Genomic DNA, 16,577 nt, shown 5'->3' on the forward strand with positions numbered 1-16,577 from the left:
GGCAATGAGCTTTTCTGCTGCTTTTATAAAGTTTTGAAAAAGTTATACAGCAGAATAATGTATGGAAGATTTATACAGACTATATTACAGACTATTATACAAAATCTTAAAAGACCTCAATAAATGTGATTTAAGACCCAAAGATGTAGTCATAACTTCTTAAGTAGAAAATAATTTATTGTATTGAAAATTAAAACTTAAAGTTTCTCATTTGTTATCAACTTTCTTTTTTAATTTTGTTCCATTGTGATGGAGAACATGTTAGCATGTTAGCTAGCTCACAGCCAATGTTAGCGAGCTCTCCGCTAACCCTAGTTTTCTTCCCGGTAATGTAGCTAACTCGCTGCTAACATTAGTATGCTAGCTAGCTCGCTGCTCATGTTAAAACTTCTAACCTTAGTTCTCTCTCCGCCAATGTTAGCTAGCTCTACGCTAACCTTAGTTCTCTCGTCAGCATTGTTAGCTAGCTCACTGCTAATGTTAGCTAGCTCTATGCTAACCTTAGTTCTCTCATCAGTATTGTTAGCTAGCTCGCTGCTAATGTTAACTAGCTCTATGCTAACCTTAGTTCTCTCCACAGTAATGTTAGCTAGCTCTACAGTAACCTTAGTTTTTTCGCCAGTAGCAAGCTAGCTCGTTGATAATGTTAACTCTGCCAACCTTAGTTCTTTCTCCAGTAACATAAGCTAGCTCGCAGCTAATTTTAGCTAGCTCTCTGCTAACCTTTATTCTCTCCTTGGTATCTCGCCACTAATGTTAGTATGTGCTTTCCCACTGGCATTAAACACACCATCTAAAAATGTAATACCTACAACAAAACTACAGTAATTTAAGACAATTGAAGACCTTAATTATCAAGATTTTGATTCCAGATATTTTAAGACTTTTTAAGGACCCGCTGGGAATCCTGGAATGAGCAGCACTAAGAAACAGACAGAGAGAGAATGAGAGATTAAAGGTTCAGCCGAGTCCAACAGGACAGCCTGACTTTACCTGCTGAACTCTCACCTTCACTCTGCTCATCAAAGCGCTGTTAAAGCGATAGTTTGGCAATTCCTCAAATGGACACAGTTTACCCCTTCACACCAAAATGTGCTCAATCAGCTTAAAGACATGTTCACTGGTTTAGGTTTGCTTTTTTTAGTTTTACATTGAAGCTACAAGGCTAATATAGGTGACAGATTATGGAAGAATACAATACGTAAACCAGTTAGCAAGAAGTTAGTAATGAGTTATAAAGTTGTGTCTCCCTGCCCTGCTAAAAACAAACCAGCCTGGCCAGCTCAAACTGGAGAAGAGGGTTAAGCTGGTTGACCAACTTATCTCCTGACCAGCATAGGTGATCTCAAAATAGCGATTTAGTATCTCAAAATAATTGCATAGAATAATTGCATTGTATCTCAAAACAAAGACTTAGTATCTCTTTTTAATAGTTTCTCAAAACATGACTTAGTATCTCAAAATAATGACTTAGTAAGTCAAAATAATTGAATAGTATGTCAAAATAATTGCATATAATAATTGCATAGTTTCTCAAAACATGATTTAGTATCGCAAAATAATGACTAAGTATTTAAAATAATGACTTAGTATGTCAAAATAATTGAAGAGTATCTCAAAATAATCTGATAGTAACTCAGAATAATTAAATAGCATGTTAAATTAAATTTAGTATCTCAAAGTAATGATTTAGTATCTCATAATAAATGGACAGTATCTCAAAATAATGATTTAGTATCTCAAAATAAATGGATAGTATCTCAAAATAATGATTTAGTATCTCAAAATAATTAGATAGTATCTCAAAAGAATGGCTTAGTATCTCAACATAATCTGATAGTAACTCAAAATAATTGAATAGTATCTCAAAATAATGACTTAGTAACTCAAAAATGGGATAGTATCTCAAAATAATGACTAAGCATTTTAAAATAATGACTTAGTATGTCAAAATAATTGAAGATTATCTCAAAATAATCTGATAGTAACTCAGAAAAATTAAATAGTATATTAAATTAATGATTTAGTATCTCAAAATAATGACTTAGTAACTTAAAATAATTGTATAGTATCTCAAAATAATCAGATAGTTTCTCGAAGTAACTGCTTTATATCTAAAAAAAACAACTTAGTATCTCAAAATGAATAACTTACAGGTGCATCTAAAAAAAACACAATATCATTGAAAAGTTACTTTATTTCAGTAATTCAGTGCAAAATGTGGAAATCACATAATATATAGATGTATAAAATCCACATCTCCATGAAAGTTGTCAGTAGCAGAGAGAAGCATGAAGTGCTGTAAGATTTTGTGGGAAAACAAAACTGCACTGACTTTAGACTTGATAATAAAACACAGTGGATCAACACCAGCAGATGACATGTCTCTCCAAACCATCACTGATTGGTGGAAACTTCACACTAGACCCTGAGCAGTTTGGACTGTGTGTCTCTCCACTCTTGTCTTGGGTAATCGATGACATCTCGACTAATAAGAGGAAAGTGTGTAAATTATATTTTTAATCAGAGCCGTTTCTTTTAAGGCAGAAAGTGTGGAAGGCAAAAATCTGTGACAGATGGTAGAATGTGCTAGAGGTGCAGGATCTGTCTGTCTTTTATCCCACTCAAACACAGCGTCTTTTTACAGAACAGAAACAAACACATTTTGGCAGCAGTTTGTCCTTGAGTGCTTTGCACATTAGACAGAGTCAGCATCAGCAAGCTGGCGCTGAAGCAGAGTCGAGTTTCTGTTCTCTGTTTCAAAGCTAAAAACTGCAGCTCTGCTAACTTTCTCAATCAAAATAAGGACAGAGAAACACCAGAAACACCAGTATATCACCAAACTATAGGATTTATGGACACTTGCATATTCATAAGTGGCCAGAAACTCATAAAACCGTTTTACTCTAATACAGCATTTTCAGAATCATGTTAATGATGCAATAATGAGAACATTATCTGTTATTTAAACTCTGTACCATGGAACTTTGGTAAAGCTGCATGAGATCTTTTTTCAAAACAGTGTAATGTTGCATAGTGTAGAATCCATCTGTTTTTCTCAGCTTGTCAAGAAATGCATGTGTACAGCTATCCATGAGGACGCACTGAAAGCATGATGTGTATTAACTGCAGTGGAGTTATTTAAACGTTTCAGCTGTAGGGATAACCCAGAGCTGAAACAATCCTTATAACTTCAGTGTGTGGGTGGAGTTAAACTACTGTAGGTTAAATAGGGGGTTATGTGTAAATAAATTAAATTATTTAGTAATTAAATATATTTAAAGAGGCCATTTTCACAGCTTCTTTCCCAGATTTAGACTTTATAGTCTGAATGGGGAACAATGTTTATGCATTGAAAAATAACTTTTTTTTTTTTTTTTTACAAAACGTATTAACTCTACTCTTTAATAAAATAATATTTACTCTGTGTTTGACTATATATATATATGTTTTAGTTTATCCCACATTATTAATAGTCTTCAAGTCTCAATTAAACCATATTATTGAAATGCTAAAGTTATTAAATAAAATGCATATTATTATCATTATTATATGTAAAATCTTTTTTTTTTCTGATAAAATGGGCAATACTGACCCCACCTAGTGGCAAAACTCTACAATTACATGCAGCCTTTAGGGATTTCAGTTTAAAGAGTTTACAATTTACAATGATACAATATTATATAACCTTTAAAATCTACAGCGGAATTTTGTAATATATGTAAAAATAGATTGTTTCCTAAGATCAATATAATAAAAAAAAGATATTAGGTTTTCTCAGATGACAGACACATTATGTTAGGGACCTTAATGACAAACAAGTATAAAAATAAACAAAAATAAATATATAATGAAATCCCTATTTGTTGCAGGTACTTTCTCCTCCAGTCTTTTAATTGGCCACCTGTTAAAAAACACACATTAAATCCCACAGAGAAAATAAGAGGAGCCTGAGACGCATATTTACATATTACTGCAGTTTACTGAATTCAGAACAGACAGCTCTGTATAGAAATGACATTAGAGCCACACACACTCTTACATACACACATACTAATATATACAATATGAAAGGGGTAGGGGGTGCATTGAGGGTGTTGGGCCGGAGACAAACACCCCTGAAACATTATTACTGATTGTTTCACAAACTGATTTCCTTTTATACACTCATTATAATTCATTAATTAATCATTTAAATGACTAAACATGTAAAACAATAAATAATAAAGAGTATAGGGGTCTGTCTCCAGCTGCCCCCTTCAAATACAGATAGATATGAACAGCATTTGAGAGTCCAGCACTAATCCTCTTTAACTTCAATACAAAACATTATTCCTATTTTTGGACCTTAGCAGACTCCGCCCACTAGTGTGGTCTTCTATAGATGCTGATGGTCAGTTCAACTGAGAACCAGCAGCTACAGAAGAGCACCAGTTATCTGGGGTGAATCTGCACCAGCAAGGCCACAGGTTGACTGAAAACGCTCTGTTTCATTCAGTTTTTCTGTTCACCTGCGTGCGTGCACACACACACACACACACCTAAACACACTTACATACAAAAGAAACAAACATTCTCACCTCTGACTTGTAAAGTCACACTAACGATGTCTGTGATTGGTCCACCGGTTAAAGTAACAGTTGTAAGTGTTGCTGGTATTATTCTCCTTAAGTAATCAGTTTTTATCACATTTTAATCACTTTAGCTTTACATGCATATTGTCATCATCACGCTAAACACTTGGATCTCCATTTTTTTCTTTCTGTCTTTCTGACATTATATGAGAGTTGTTCTTTATATAGTAGATGATTGATGGTCCAATAGAAAGGCTCCAAAATGATTTACATGGAATAAAATCTTTTAACACTTAGATGACTCTCTCCTGTAAATGTCCCTTGTTGGAGAGTTCATGGTCAGACTGATTACTTACTGAGAATATGACCAGGAGCACTTCCACAGAATGAACTGAAGCATCGCTGATCTGAACGTCTCTCTGCTTTGTAATCAGTGGACACTTTACAGCTCATAGCTGCTTCTGGGGCACAAACTGCACCTCAGGTCAGTCAAATGTGATGAGTTTGACGAGCACTAGACTGTCAGAGTCAGGGTTACTGTATGTCTGGGTTCACTGGCGTTTGGTTTTGTAAGGTCGTGAGCGTTTTCGCCGGTCCGGTTTGCGCTGTTTATGGAGGCGGCCGATACTCACGCCCTGCCGTCTGCGCACGGAAATATTCTGCTCCACCAGACTCGCCAACATCCCTACAATACGGGGGAGAGAGAGAGATTTTAGGTTTTTTGCAATAACAGTATTCTTGGCAGCATGACAAACACACTGAAAAATATTCAATATTTTATAATATACTACTGCAAGGAAATACTTTTTTTATTAGTATATAAGAGTTTCAAATATTCAGAACCAAAAAAATCTGCAAACTTCTATTTTGAAAAAAAACAGTAAATTTAATTTTCATTTTACCAAGACCAGTTTACCAAGATAATCTAACCCAATCCAAAATACTACAGTGCAGAATATTTATTGCATGTATTAATCCTACTGGATTTAATCAAGGATACAACTGCCATTTACTGTTTTATTATATGCCAATATTATCACCTAATTGATATATCGATCAAGCTCTAAACATTGGCCAAAATGACTCATGAAATTTTTACATTTGTTTGTCCATCAATGTATCGTTCCCCTTCTCATAGATATTCATCATTTAGATGTTTTCAGACAGGAGGAATCTGTCTCTATTGTGTGTGTGTGTGTGTGTGTGTGTGTGTGTCATTGCCAAAAAGGCTTCTCTGGAACACAGACAAGAGGAGAGAGAGTCTGTGGGACAGAGAGAGAGAGAGAATGAGAAAGTGAGAGACGGAGAGATTGCAGGGTTTAGTTTTATCAGCAGGAAATAAGCGAGTGATTAAGAGTGATTCATTCTGATGCTCCTTCCCCAAACCAGGGGAACCCTAGTTCCAGAGACACAGCACACACACACACACACACACACAGCAATACTCACATATAATCACACACTGCGGACACAAAGAGCAGGGATTAGTCAGAGAGGGAGTGAGGGAAAGACAGATTGTGAGTGAAAGAATGAGTGAGTAAATGATGAAAGGTATTTCTCTGTATTGTAGGTCCTTCGAATACAGCAGTGTGGACAATGCAGATACAAGAAGGAAAAAAGAAAAAACAATATAAAGAGAAGAGAAAGGAAGAAAGAGAAGAGACGTTTTACCTTCTTGAGCCAGCATGGAGATAAATGTGCAGATAAACTCGTCATAATTATGGGTCCTCCTCTGGTCATCAATCTGGACACATACACATATAATTCACCATATTGTAAATACTGAAAAATTATAAATGCACTATAAAATCCACAATTCACATTAAAAGGTGTATCATGGTTGTGATGTCACAACCACAAACATAATTTCCTATTTTTTAAATATTGATTCCGTTTTTTGAGGCAAATCCCCCCACTAATAACAAAAATCAGTATATCAGTGATACAGGTGATTTAATCATATTTTAAAGTTATTAGTTCTGAAGAGCAGAGCAGACTGCAGTGATTGTACCTTGTATTTCTTCCTCTTCTCCACCTCCTCTTTCAGACAAACCTCACAGTTAGAAATATCAGCCTCCACATACTTCAGCAGAGCCAGCAACTCCTGCAGCACAGAAACAGAGAGAGAGAAATAAACACAGTACCAAATATAGCACAACACACACCACCACAGACCAGAGCAGACCAAACCAGACCAGACCAGATTAGAATCGAGGAATATGGTTCTGAATAGCATTTTAGTGAGTTCCAATTAGCAAAGAGGCATATTATCATAAGCTCTTTAAACCTAAAGTTTGCTTATAGAAATAATATCTATACTTTGTTGGCACAGAACCCATTTCAAACCTTGGCCCTAAGGATGCATGGCTCTTCAAATGGAGGAATTTTCTTCATAACAAGATTTAAAGTATTAAATTAAGAATTATAATGAATCAGAGCAAATCACATGCTAAACTGTTACCATTACACCAAATGACAGTGACAATATTGTGGTATAATTTTTGCAGAACAAAACCAATCATGAATTCTGAACTATAAAAGAAGTCCAAGCCTTACTTTTGGCGAGTATTTCTCTCCAGTTGGCTTAATCACGGCCTCAGGCTCGGCAAAGGTGCCGCTTTCTGTGATTGGCTTGTTGTCAGTCATCTCTTTACTCTCCTCCTTGACTTTTTTCTCCTCCTGCGCTCCCTCTTTCCCTGCTGTCTCCTGTGCACCTCCACTGATAGCTTCTTTCTTCTCTATTTTTTCAGTTTTTTCCATGCCATTCGTTTTCTTCACCCCCTCAGATGGTCCTTCTGGTAAAACACACGCATTTAAATAATTACTGAGAATAATCAGGGAAATAAGAGCATTTGTATGTAAACTATATGTCAAAAATGGGCTTACTTTAGGTACTATAGGGGATATTTCATATATTATTATGTAGGAAGAGTAGGTGTAAGCATGTGTACTTTTGTGTATTGTAACTTTTTTCCCAACAAATTGGGACCTAAAAGCATTCAAAGCCTCCTCACCAACAGGGGGCAGTGCATGCATGGTGCCGTCGTCCTTCAGCTGCAGCCGCGTGCAACCCACCACCGATCCGAGGTCTCGGACTGCACGGTTGTGTCGAGCATCCAAGCGCAGGAGACCCTCGTCTTCACCAAACAGCACACGGCTCAGGTGGGACGCTACAGGACTGGAGGGGCGTGTGGTCGCCTGGGTGGAAGACAGAGGATACATGCACGTTATTAGAATCTGTTACTGGGCCCAATTTTAGTGATCTGTAGGAGAGCAGTTAACCATGAACCATGCAGCCTGTGTGACAGGAAAAATACATCTTGCGTGGCTCAAAACGCACAAAAGGCATGTACCATTTCTCTTTAATAATCATGGATGTGTTTTGGGCAAAATGTGAAATAAACCAATAAGTGTGTCACTCGCCATTCCCTTTAAGAGTCAGCCAAGAAAGGAATGGACGTCTGACTGTTGTCAGGGTTTTACACAGTCAGTGGAGCACCTGTGTTTTCCATTCCCAAGATAGCAATTGGTGTAGATATATACTCAAAGGCCATTTCTGTTTTAATGCCAGACTGGCAGGGCGTGGGGTGTAAGATAGCAATGAGCATCACAACACCCCTTGCACAGGGTGTAAGATAGGGCCCACTGGATTTAAACGGATACATCCCAAATCACAGAGCTCTTTAATTTCTGTCAATCAAGGGCTCCCGTAAGACAGCATGGAAATATGCAGAATGCTGTGTGTGTGTGTGTGTGTGTGTGTACCTGTGAGCGTGCAGGAGAGCGGAGAGGCGAGTTAAACGCACTGCCAATCTCAGAGGCAGTATCTGTGCTCTCATTGCTGGGCGTAGGTGACGGCTGTGATGCAGACGTGATGCTGATGCCGCCAGTGCGTCCCTCTGTGCGTACATTCAGGGGGGTGGAGCCAGCCACCGTTGCCATTGTGTCCTTCTTCTGGATCTCCTTCTTCAGTTTCTCGGTGAGCACGTTCAGAGCCAGCTGACCTTCAACCCCCGAGGCTCCGGCCGCTGCAGTGCTGGCGCGGGCCACGCTCCTCGTCCGAAGACTCGACTTCCTACAGAATCTGGCAACCACAGAAACCGCAATCCATTTAACATAAATTCAGGAGACTAGGATGCCTGTATAACATATAAGCAGTCAGTCTCTTGCTCCTACATATCAACAAGTTTTTGTGTTTATGGTTTTGTACCTGCTCGGCGCTGCTGTAGGTTCACACTCCTCCTCCTCTTCATCCTCATAGTCCTCATCATCAGAGTAAGACGTCTGAGGGGGTCCGGGCACGCGAGGACGCCCCACTCCTGCAGCTAAATCCTCCTCTTCCTATGTAAACACACAGTGTGCTAGAATTATCCAAGTGTTCTGCCACCCACTATCTACGTAAAAAGAATTTAATTATGATAAGTAACTCCAAACATTTTTCATTTTCTACAAATAATTACTCTAAATCAATATAGTAAAATCAGTGAAACTGATTATTTTGTATAAGTGTCTTAATTTTTACAGAGCTGTATGTAAAAATCGGGGTGTGCCATATTTTATCGAGTGCAATAATATTACCAACCATTTTTAATCATTTATTTAATTTTGATCCTGGATATATGGAGATATACAGAGTGCATTATTATGAATCATTCCAAATCATTGACTTCGGTTACAAATCTGATAAAACACTGAATAAAAAAATTAAAAAAAATCAAGAATACATACAATACAAGAATTTTGTCGTATCACCAAGATTATCTTTATTATGAAAATACCATAAAATATTGTGATATTATTTTAGGGCCATATCGATATCGATCACCCCTATTAAAAAAAACTTTACATTCAGTGTAAAGCTGACCTGCATGGGGGACTTGGCGTAGTTGTGGTTGTCCAGAAAGGCGGGCAGGCGCTGGACGATAGGGTTCGGGCTGGTAATGGGTGGTGGAGGTGCAGGAGGAGCAGGTGGAGGCGGCGGTCCTGGTGTAGCACCCCCTGCTGGTACGGATGAGGACTTTGAAACACTTTTTGCTTTATCTGAAGAGCAGGGGGCTGCTGTGACACCTGCACCATCTGCATCTTCATACACACACACACACACACACACATACACACATACACCACAAGCTCAATTACAGCTTTTACACACTACAGATTATGTATTTACAATAATAATAATAATTGGCATTAAATAAGAATTGAAACATTATAAAACATATGTACCTCATTCATAAATGTGTTTTAGGAACCACAAGGAGATACACAATATAATACAACTGTGCCTCCTGTAAATTCTACAGTTCTGATGGCTGCTGACATTCAGTTGCGGAAAAAAAAACAACAACAAAAAAAAAAACACTGATTGTATACCTGTGGGCGGGGTTTGCTCAGCAGAGACAGGGGTTTCAGATGTCTCTTCTTTTTTAACAGTAGTGGGTGTGTCCTCAGAGGAGTCTGGTTGCTTACGCTCCTGTTGAGCATCAGGCTGAGATGCTTTAATTGCCTGGAAAAAAAACACAAACACACCTCAGTGTAAAAACAATCATTCAGTCTTCGTATCAATCTTTTTTTTGCATTATTATGTATTATTTATATTATTTCACTTATGACTTATCATTTCTGTATTGCTTTATGCACCAAGGACAGTCGTAAATCATTTCTTTTTTGTTTTGTAAAACTATTTTTTTGTATAGGATCTTTAAGCCTTCCTTTACAGAAGGGGGAAGATAATAGAAGTTAATGCAAAAAACGTATTCCAAAAAAACACTTGGAATACTCATCATGAAATCCTAACACAGGTTCTGTCTTTGTAAGCTGGTGTATGTGAATGTGCACACACACGCACACAGACTAACCTGCTGGAGGCCTTCCAGAACGATCTGGCGGTTCCGTTTAAGCACCTCCAGCCTGGACTCGTACTTCATCCTCCGATCCGGCACCACCGCCATCAGATTAAAGCGGATATCATGGTACGGTTCCCTGAGGAACAGAGGAGGAACATTTCAGCTGTGAGGAACCCTGAGGACTTTACAGGCTTTCAGAGAAGTCTAAATGATTTTGTAGAATTTAAAACAAAATTACATACATCATTTTCCAGAAGAAACACATAAATTAGACTATGTGCAAATGACTGTTAAAAAAGGCTTTACCCTGCAGTTGCTAGCCCGATTCTTTCCATAATGACCCTTCGGGCTTTGTCTGTCCACTCCTCCTCCTCTCCCCATGGCCCTGCGCGTGTGTGTGTGTGTGTGTGTGCAAGAGAGAGAGAGAAGCAGACTTAAAATTGTGGCAAAAAAGCCACATTAAATATTTACTACATGATTAAAGCATATTTATATAGGGTGATTTATTCATAGAATGTATTCATTACTATTCATTCATCATTTAATCATTTACTTTGTTTAATTATTTAATTTTCACTTTCAGTTATTCTCATTTTTCTTTTTATGTTCTTTGTAGAAGATAGATCATGTTCTATAATATGTATGGGATCGTGCTTGTTTTAATTATACACATCAAGCACTTCTGCATTTTCACATGGTTCCATTATTTTTTACTATCACTACTAATAATAACAACAACAACAATAATAATAATAATTTACTTATTCGAAGGGAATAAGCAATTGTATTAACAATCGTAAAATAATGTACCTATTATTAGTTCAAAATTTAATAGAAGAATTATGTTTACTATTACTCTTTTTCCCCTGTATATTGTGTATTATTATCACCGTGGTCTATTGGGTAGGTCTTGAGTCCATCCAGCTCAAACAGTCGGTCCTTAATGGGAACGTAGCTGACGAAGTGAAAAGCCTCCATGGTCCTCACAGCGCTGATGCCGTTCTGCTTCTCCGGCAAGTGCCGTGGTTCAGGTCTCCATGGAAACAAGAGAAGAGAGAAGTAAAAAATTGAAAAAATTGCTGTATTGAATTTACTTGATTCTAATGTGCAGCGTTTTCATATTTTTTTTATATATATCTTGGCTTGGATCTTCAGTTTGAGGCCAAAAAATGTAACTAGTTTTTTTTTTATATTACATCTTCCCACTTGAACATCTGATTTAAAAAATATGTTTTTTAAAAAGAGCAATCTACTGATCATTTATTAAGTATCCAAATATGTTTTGTTTCAGCATATGATTTATTTAGATATAATTTTTTGCACCTTTATTATGTGTTGAGTGCAAAAGTTCCATTCTATTTAACTAATTACTTTATATATAAGATCAAATCTTATAAACACATCGTGCAGTTTAGTGTGTGTGGTGGTGAAGGTTGTACCTGGCGTGGCTGTTGTGGGCTTTAGCCAGTTCTGGAGCGTTTCCGATGGCATATCCTTTACTCTGCCGAGACAAAAAGATATGATCAATATTAAAACATCAATCACAATTCAATTCAATCTGTGTAAACTTATGAAATTAGTTTGTTTATAAAATAAGATAGAACAGAACATTTTTACAACACCACATTAAATCTTCAGCAAACTGCTCTAGATGGTACTGTATGGTAATCTGCATAGCAGATGCAATACTATAAAAATGGTCATTTTGTATATCATGTGTAAAGAATTTGTTAATGTGTATAGAGTATATTGTTTAATTTCATTTAGTACATATTGTGTGTTTTCTACTGTAAGAGAATAGAAACAAAAACGTGATTTGATCAAAAGTAACACTGTTACTGAATCGATTGTTAATGTCTAATTACACAGTTGTTAGAGACATTTGGGGACCAAAAATATTCCTTACTACCCCTCAACCCATCCCACCCACCCCACACTGCTAGAACAGTGTTCCATGTGTCAATAAGTGTCCGTACCTCTGGATTGAAGCCCTTGGTGAAAGTTTTCATGCGGCTGAGAGTCATTCCCAGCTCCACACCGCTGCAGTTCAGGAGCACGCTCAGTAATGCGTGAGTGGCACACGAGTTGGGAATTAACTGCAAAAAAAAAAAAACACAAGATAAACTCGACGCTTCAAAGACATTATTTCCTAAAACTACCAAAAGAAACTACTTACAACCAACACTTTTGCTAAAAAAAATTAATTGTTGTTTCTTGTTTTGATATGGTTGTGAAGTAAACCCATAATGACTTCCAAACAGGTTGACTCCATAGAACTACCATTGAACTCCAAGACTACATAGAAATGAATGGTACATTTTGAAATCAAGCTCTTATAGATGATCAGATAACATGCTCCCTATAAGAAATGCCCCTCAGCCTTTTTCCAACTGAACAGACTTTATTTTGGGCTTAAGTTCTGCATAAACTGAAAAAACAAATGCTTTTATAAAACACAAAGACTCACTTGGTGGGCAAAAAACATGTCATTGACGATGTCATCATCGATAACTGAGGTTTCATCTACGAGGGTGGAGACTTTCCTCCTGGAGCGACGCTCCTCGATCCATTTAAAGAGGAAAATGAAGCCGTACACCGGGCTGAACAGACAAGAGAGATGTTTTAATAATAAAATCAGTTTTAGACAGGTTCTCAACTTTGATCCAAATGTAGTCGCTCAGAATCTCAAAATCATCACAATCTCTCCTCAGATTGTATGGAGGTGTTCAGTAAACTCTTAAATGTGTGTTTTTTTAACTGTGTGAATAACAACTATTTCACTACTATATTACTAAACATTAAGTGGAAAAATGTCAGGGAACAAAACACAGCTTAGTGTGGTAGTTTTGGGGCAGAACTAAAGAAGCATGCTGATTGGGGAGGAGGGTGGAAACAATAAATATGACTTATTTTACTAAATTTTCAGAGTTTTAGGGTGCAGAACTGAGAGGGAGTGGCTTACCTTTGGCATTTGCTCTGCAAGTCATAGATCTCCTCTACCTGAACACCCTTCACACCTGAGCACCAAACACACCCACACACAAATAATAATACATGTAAACAAAATACTAAGATGCATGTACGAGCAACTACATTCATCAATGAGCTACAAAATCAGCAAAACTTGCTAGGAAACTGTAAGTCAATTGAAATAAAACATGGTGCCTCAACCAAACTTTTACATATGACTTTATATTTAAAACAGCAAAGGTGATTTTCCAGTCAGCCTAACATGCTATAAAAAGAACACTGAAAGCAGCCTCACCAAAATCCTCCACCAGCAGAGTGAAGAGCCCTAAAGGAGAAAAAGCATGAAAAAACTATAAGAATATGTCCAAACTTTTCACCGGTACTTTTTTAAAAGTAAATTAATGTGAATACTCCCAGCTGACATTTCAACATTGAATCAGCATATTCTCTCTGTCTCTCTCTCTCTCTCTGAATAGATACCTATCTACAAACAAAAAGCTTTAATTACGTATTAGCAAGGGGTGGGCAATATTATATCATATGCAATATATCGTGACAGAAATATCATAATATTAAAAATCCATATCGTGATAATAGGGCTGTTCTGTCTTAAAAGTAGTATATTATTTACTGTAAAGTTGTGTATTTAGTGTATTTATTGTATAATTGTTTTAGTTAGCAGTTTATATCATCGCTGTCCTATGAAAAACACTTATCTCCATTTTTGTTCATTTTTAGTTTACTACATAATTTGAACAGATAAACTGTCCCTTACACTGGGCCAAAATTTCTTAATGCATAGACTAATAGAAACTCTTTAAAATGACCTGAAATAAACTCTTTTTACATTGACTTCCACTGAAAGTTTACAAGGTTTTTTCTGTTTTGGAGATCCGTGTTTTTCATTGGACAGCGACGATATGCATGCACTAAATATTCTGCAATATTATTTGCTGCATTATATTATTTTATGCTATATTATTTATTTTGACACATTATGATTATTCTGTTATACTATTATACTATATTCCTGAAATTAATTAATTATTTTAGTTTTCCTATATCGCCAAGTATATCGTTATCAAAAAAATACCCTGAAATATCGTGATATTATTTTAGAGCCATATCGCCCACCCCTAGTATTAGCTTTAATTAATTAAAGCTTTAATTACAAAAAACTTTAATTACTTATTAATTATTTAATTACTACAAGTAGAAAGTCCTATGGTTAACAGAGTGTTAACAATAAACTTACATCACTGTAGTAAATCTGAGAGTATAAAGAGTAATACCCACCACTACCATTCTGATTCAACATCTGATCTCAAACACAACAGTAAAACTTACAGAACATGAACATTCCACCATGTATGGTGAAGAATTGGTGCCACATTAAAAAGCGGTTAACAAATGGAATAAAACGCTTTTTATTTCTCCATCCAACCGTTTGTTTAAATTGTATGGTGATAAAATATAAAATGTAAAATGCTCATTCTAAAGGCTTAGGGTTAGGACATTATGTTGTTTCAATGTTTAATATTAAATGTTGTTTCAACGTTGAAACAGTGAACATTACTTCAACCATATTCCAACCATATTTAAACACTCACTGTGTGTTTATATCGTTTTAATCTTTTTTTAAGTTTTAAGAAAAAGCGCTCCAATATCAACATAAACACGATTTTCACAGTGGTTAATTTAACCTACGTCCAAACAGCCCCCTTTACTGCATGTGTCTCTGATATGTGCATGAAATTCGTGTTAAAAGAAGCAGATAATAATACAGTGGTTGGCTGGGTGGCTGTGTGTTGATGACATATTGTGTAATATTAGTGATAATGCGGTTATTGCTCGCTCTGTGCTCAACGTTTAGTTAACTCTATGTTATATTAGCTATCTTTAGCTTAGTTAACGCTATCTTACTTAAACTGGGATTTTTACTCACCGGGGTCGCTTTCCAGCTCCAGCCAACCTTTATTCATGTTGCCGGTTTATAAAAGCGTCTGATTTCTTCTTTCTAACTCAGATATAAACCCAATATCTGCGCGAGCCTCCCGATATAATCCATATTTCAGCAGAAAGGCGGATTATTTACAGTCACTCATAAACACAAAGGAGGAAAACACTGCGGCGAGGTCTTTTAGCGTCATCGGTCCGAGACAAACCCGTGGGTGCACAGGATTTGGCGGCCGCTAGAGGGCGCTGCGCATGAGTGAGTCTAGGGTTGTGATCCAAATGGCACCATACTCCCTCATTAATAGTGCACACTATATAGGGAGATACTATTTAGAGACTATACAGGCTCAATCCCAATTCTCTTTTGTACTCCTACCCCTTGTTTTCGAGTGTAACCATTCCCCTTGAAACAGAGCGACAAATGGAAGGGGTAAAATCTCATTAAGGCCCAATCCCATTTCACCCTTTTGCCCTACCTCTTAGCCCTAACCCTCTGTTTTGCACGTGCATGCCTGGGGTATTTTTTCAGAGGCACACTCCAAACAGAGGGCTGTGAAAATCATTGGCAAGGTGGTGCGGCACAAGCGACCAAAGAAACCTACAAACTGGAGCCAGCTAGCTAGCTAACTTTCCAGTTCCATCTTAAATGCTAATTAAAGCATATTTCAGCTCCCCATTAAAAAGGAATTAAGGAATAGACAATAATAATTAATTGCTGCACCACCTGCCCCCTTTCTGAAGGCATGTAATGAAGCCCTAAAGTTAACTAGTTAAGCAGCAGCTAATTATGAGATGGCAAGCCATAATTATGAGACACCAAGTCATAGTTAAGAGATACTGAGTTAAAATTACGATATGGTAAGTCATAATCATAAGATGTTACATCATTATGCTATGGTAAGTCATAATTATGAGATATTAATTTATTATAATAAGACACTAAGTCATAATTCTGAGATAGTCCTAAATATGAGATAGTAAATTAGAATTATTAGATACTCATAATTATGAGATGGTTAGTCATTATTATAATATCCCCAGTCTTAGTATCTCATAATTATGACTTACCCTTAATTCCCTTAATTATCCCATAATAATGACATAGTGGGGGACACTTTTTTTTCCAAATGGCGGAAATCGGCTTTCATAGATTACAGATGTATAGCTAGGTATTTCTTAATATATATATATATATATTTTTTTATTTATTTATAGGATTTATGCGGACCCG

General features: G+C 36.7%; 1 protein-coding gene across 2 annotated transcripts; it reads right to left on the minus strand.

The window, feature by feature from the left end:
* Positions 1-3,962: 3,962 nt before the first annotated feature.
* Positions 3,963-15,557, minus strand: bap1 (BRCA1 associated protein-1 (ubiquitin carboxy-terminal hydrolase)). 2 transcript variants are annotated; one of them, XM_049471777.1, is made up of 18 exons: positions 15,336-15,557; positions 13,686-13,715; positions 13,383-13,437; positions 12,888-13,020; positions 12,397-12,516; positions 11,860-11,921; positions 11,311-11,453; positions 10,727-10,805; positions 10,433-10,556; positions 9,948-10,080; positions 9,439-9,650; positions 8,785-8,915; positions 8,340-8,658; positions 7,589-7,772; positions 7,131-7,369; positions 6,586-6,678; positions 6,246-6,318; positions 3,963-5,259 (listed from the first exon to the last, which is right to left on the minus strand). In XM_049471777.1, the coding sequence occupies exons 1-18, from the start codon at positions 15,370-15,372 to the stop codon at positions 5,126-5,128; spliced, it is 2,301 nt and encodes a 766-aa protein (XP_049327734.1). In that variant the 5' UTR covers positions 15,373-15,557; the 3' UTR covers positions 3,963-5,125. The 2 variants fall into 2 exon arrangements, with proteins under 2 accessions (XP_049327734.1, XP_007234517.3); XM_007234455.4 differs by having other exon boundaries at positions 9,439-9,656.
* Between the last annotated feature and the right edge of the window lie 1,020 nt (positions 15,558-16,577).

The sequence above is a fragment of the Astyanax mexicanus genome, chromosome 24, assembly GCF_023375975.1.
Source record: "Astyanax mexicanus isolate ESR-SI-001 chromosome 24, AstMex3_surface, whole genome shotgun sequence".
Taxonomy (NCBI): domain Eukaryota; kingdom Metazoa; phylum Chordata; class Actinopteri; order Characiformes; family Acestrorhamphidae; genus Astyanax; species Astyanax mexicanus.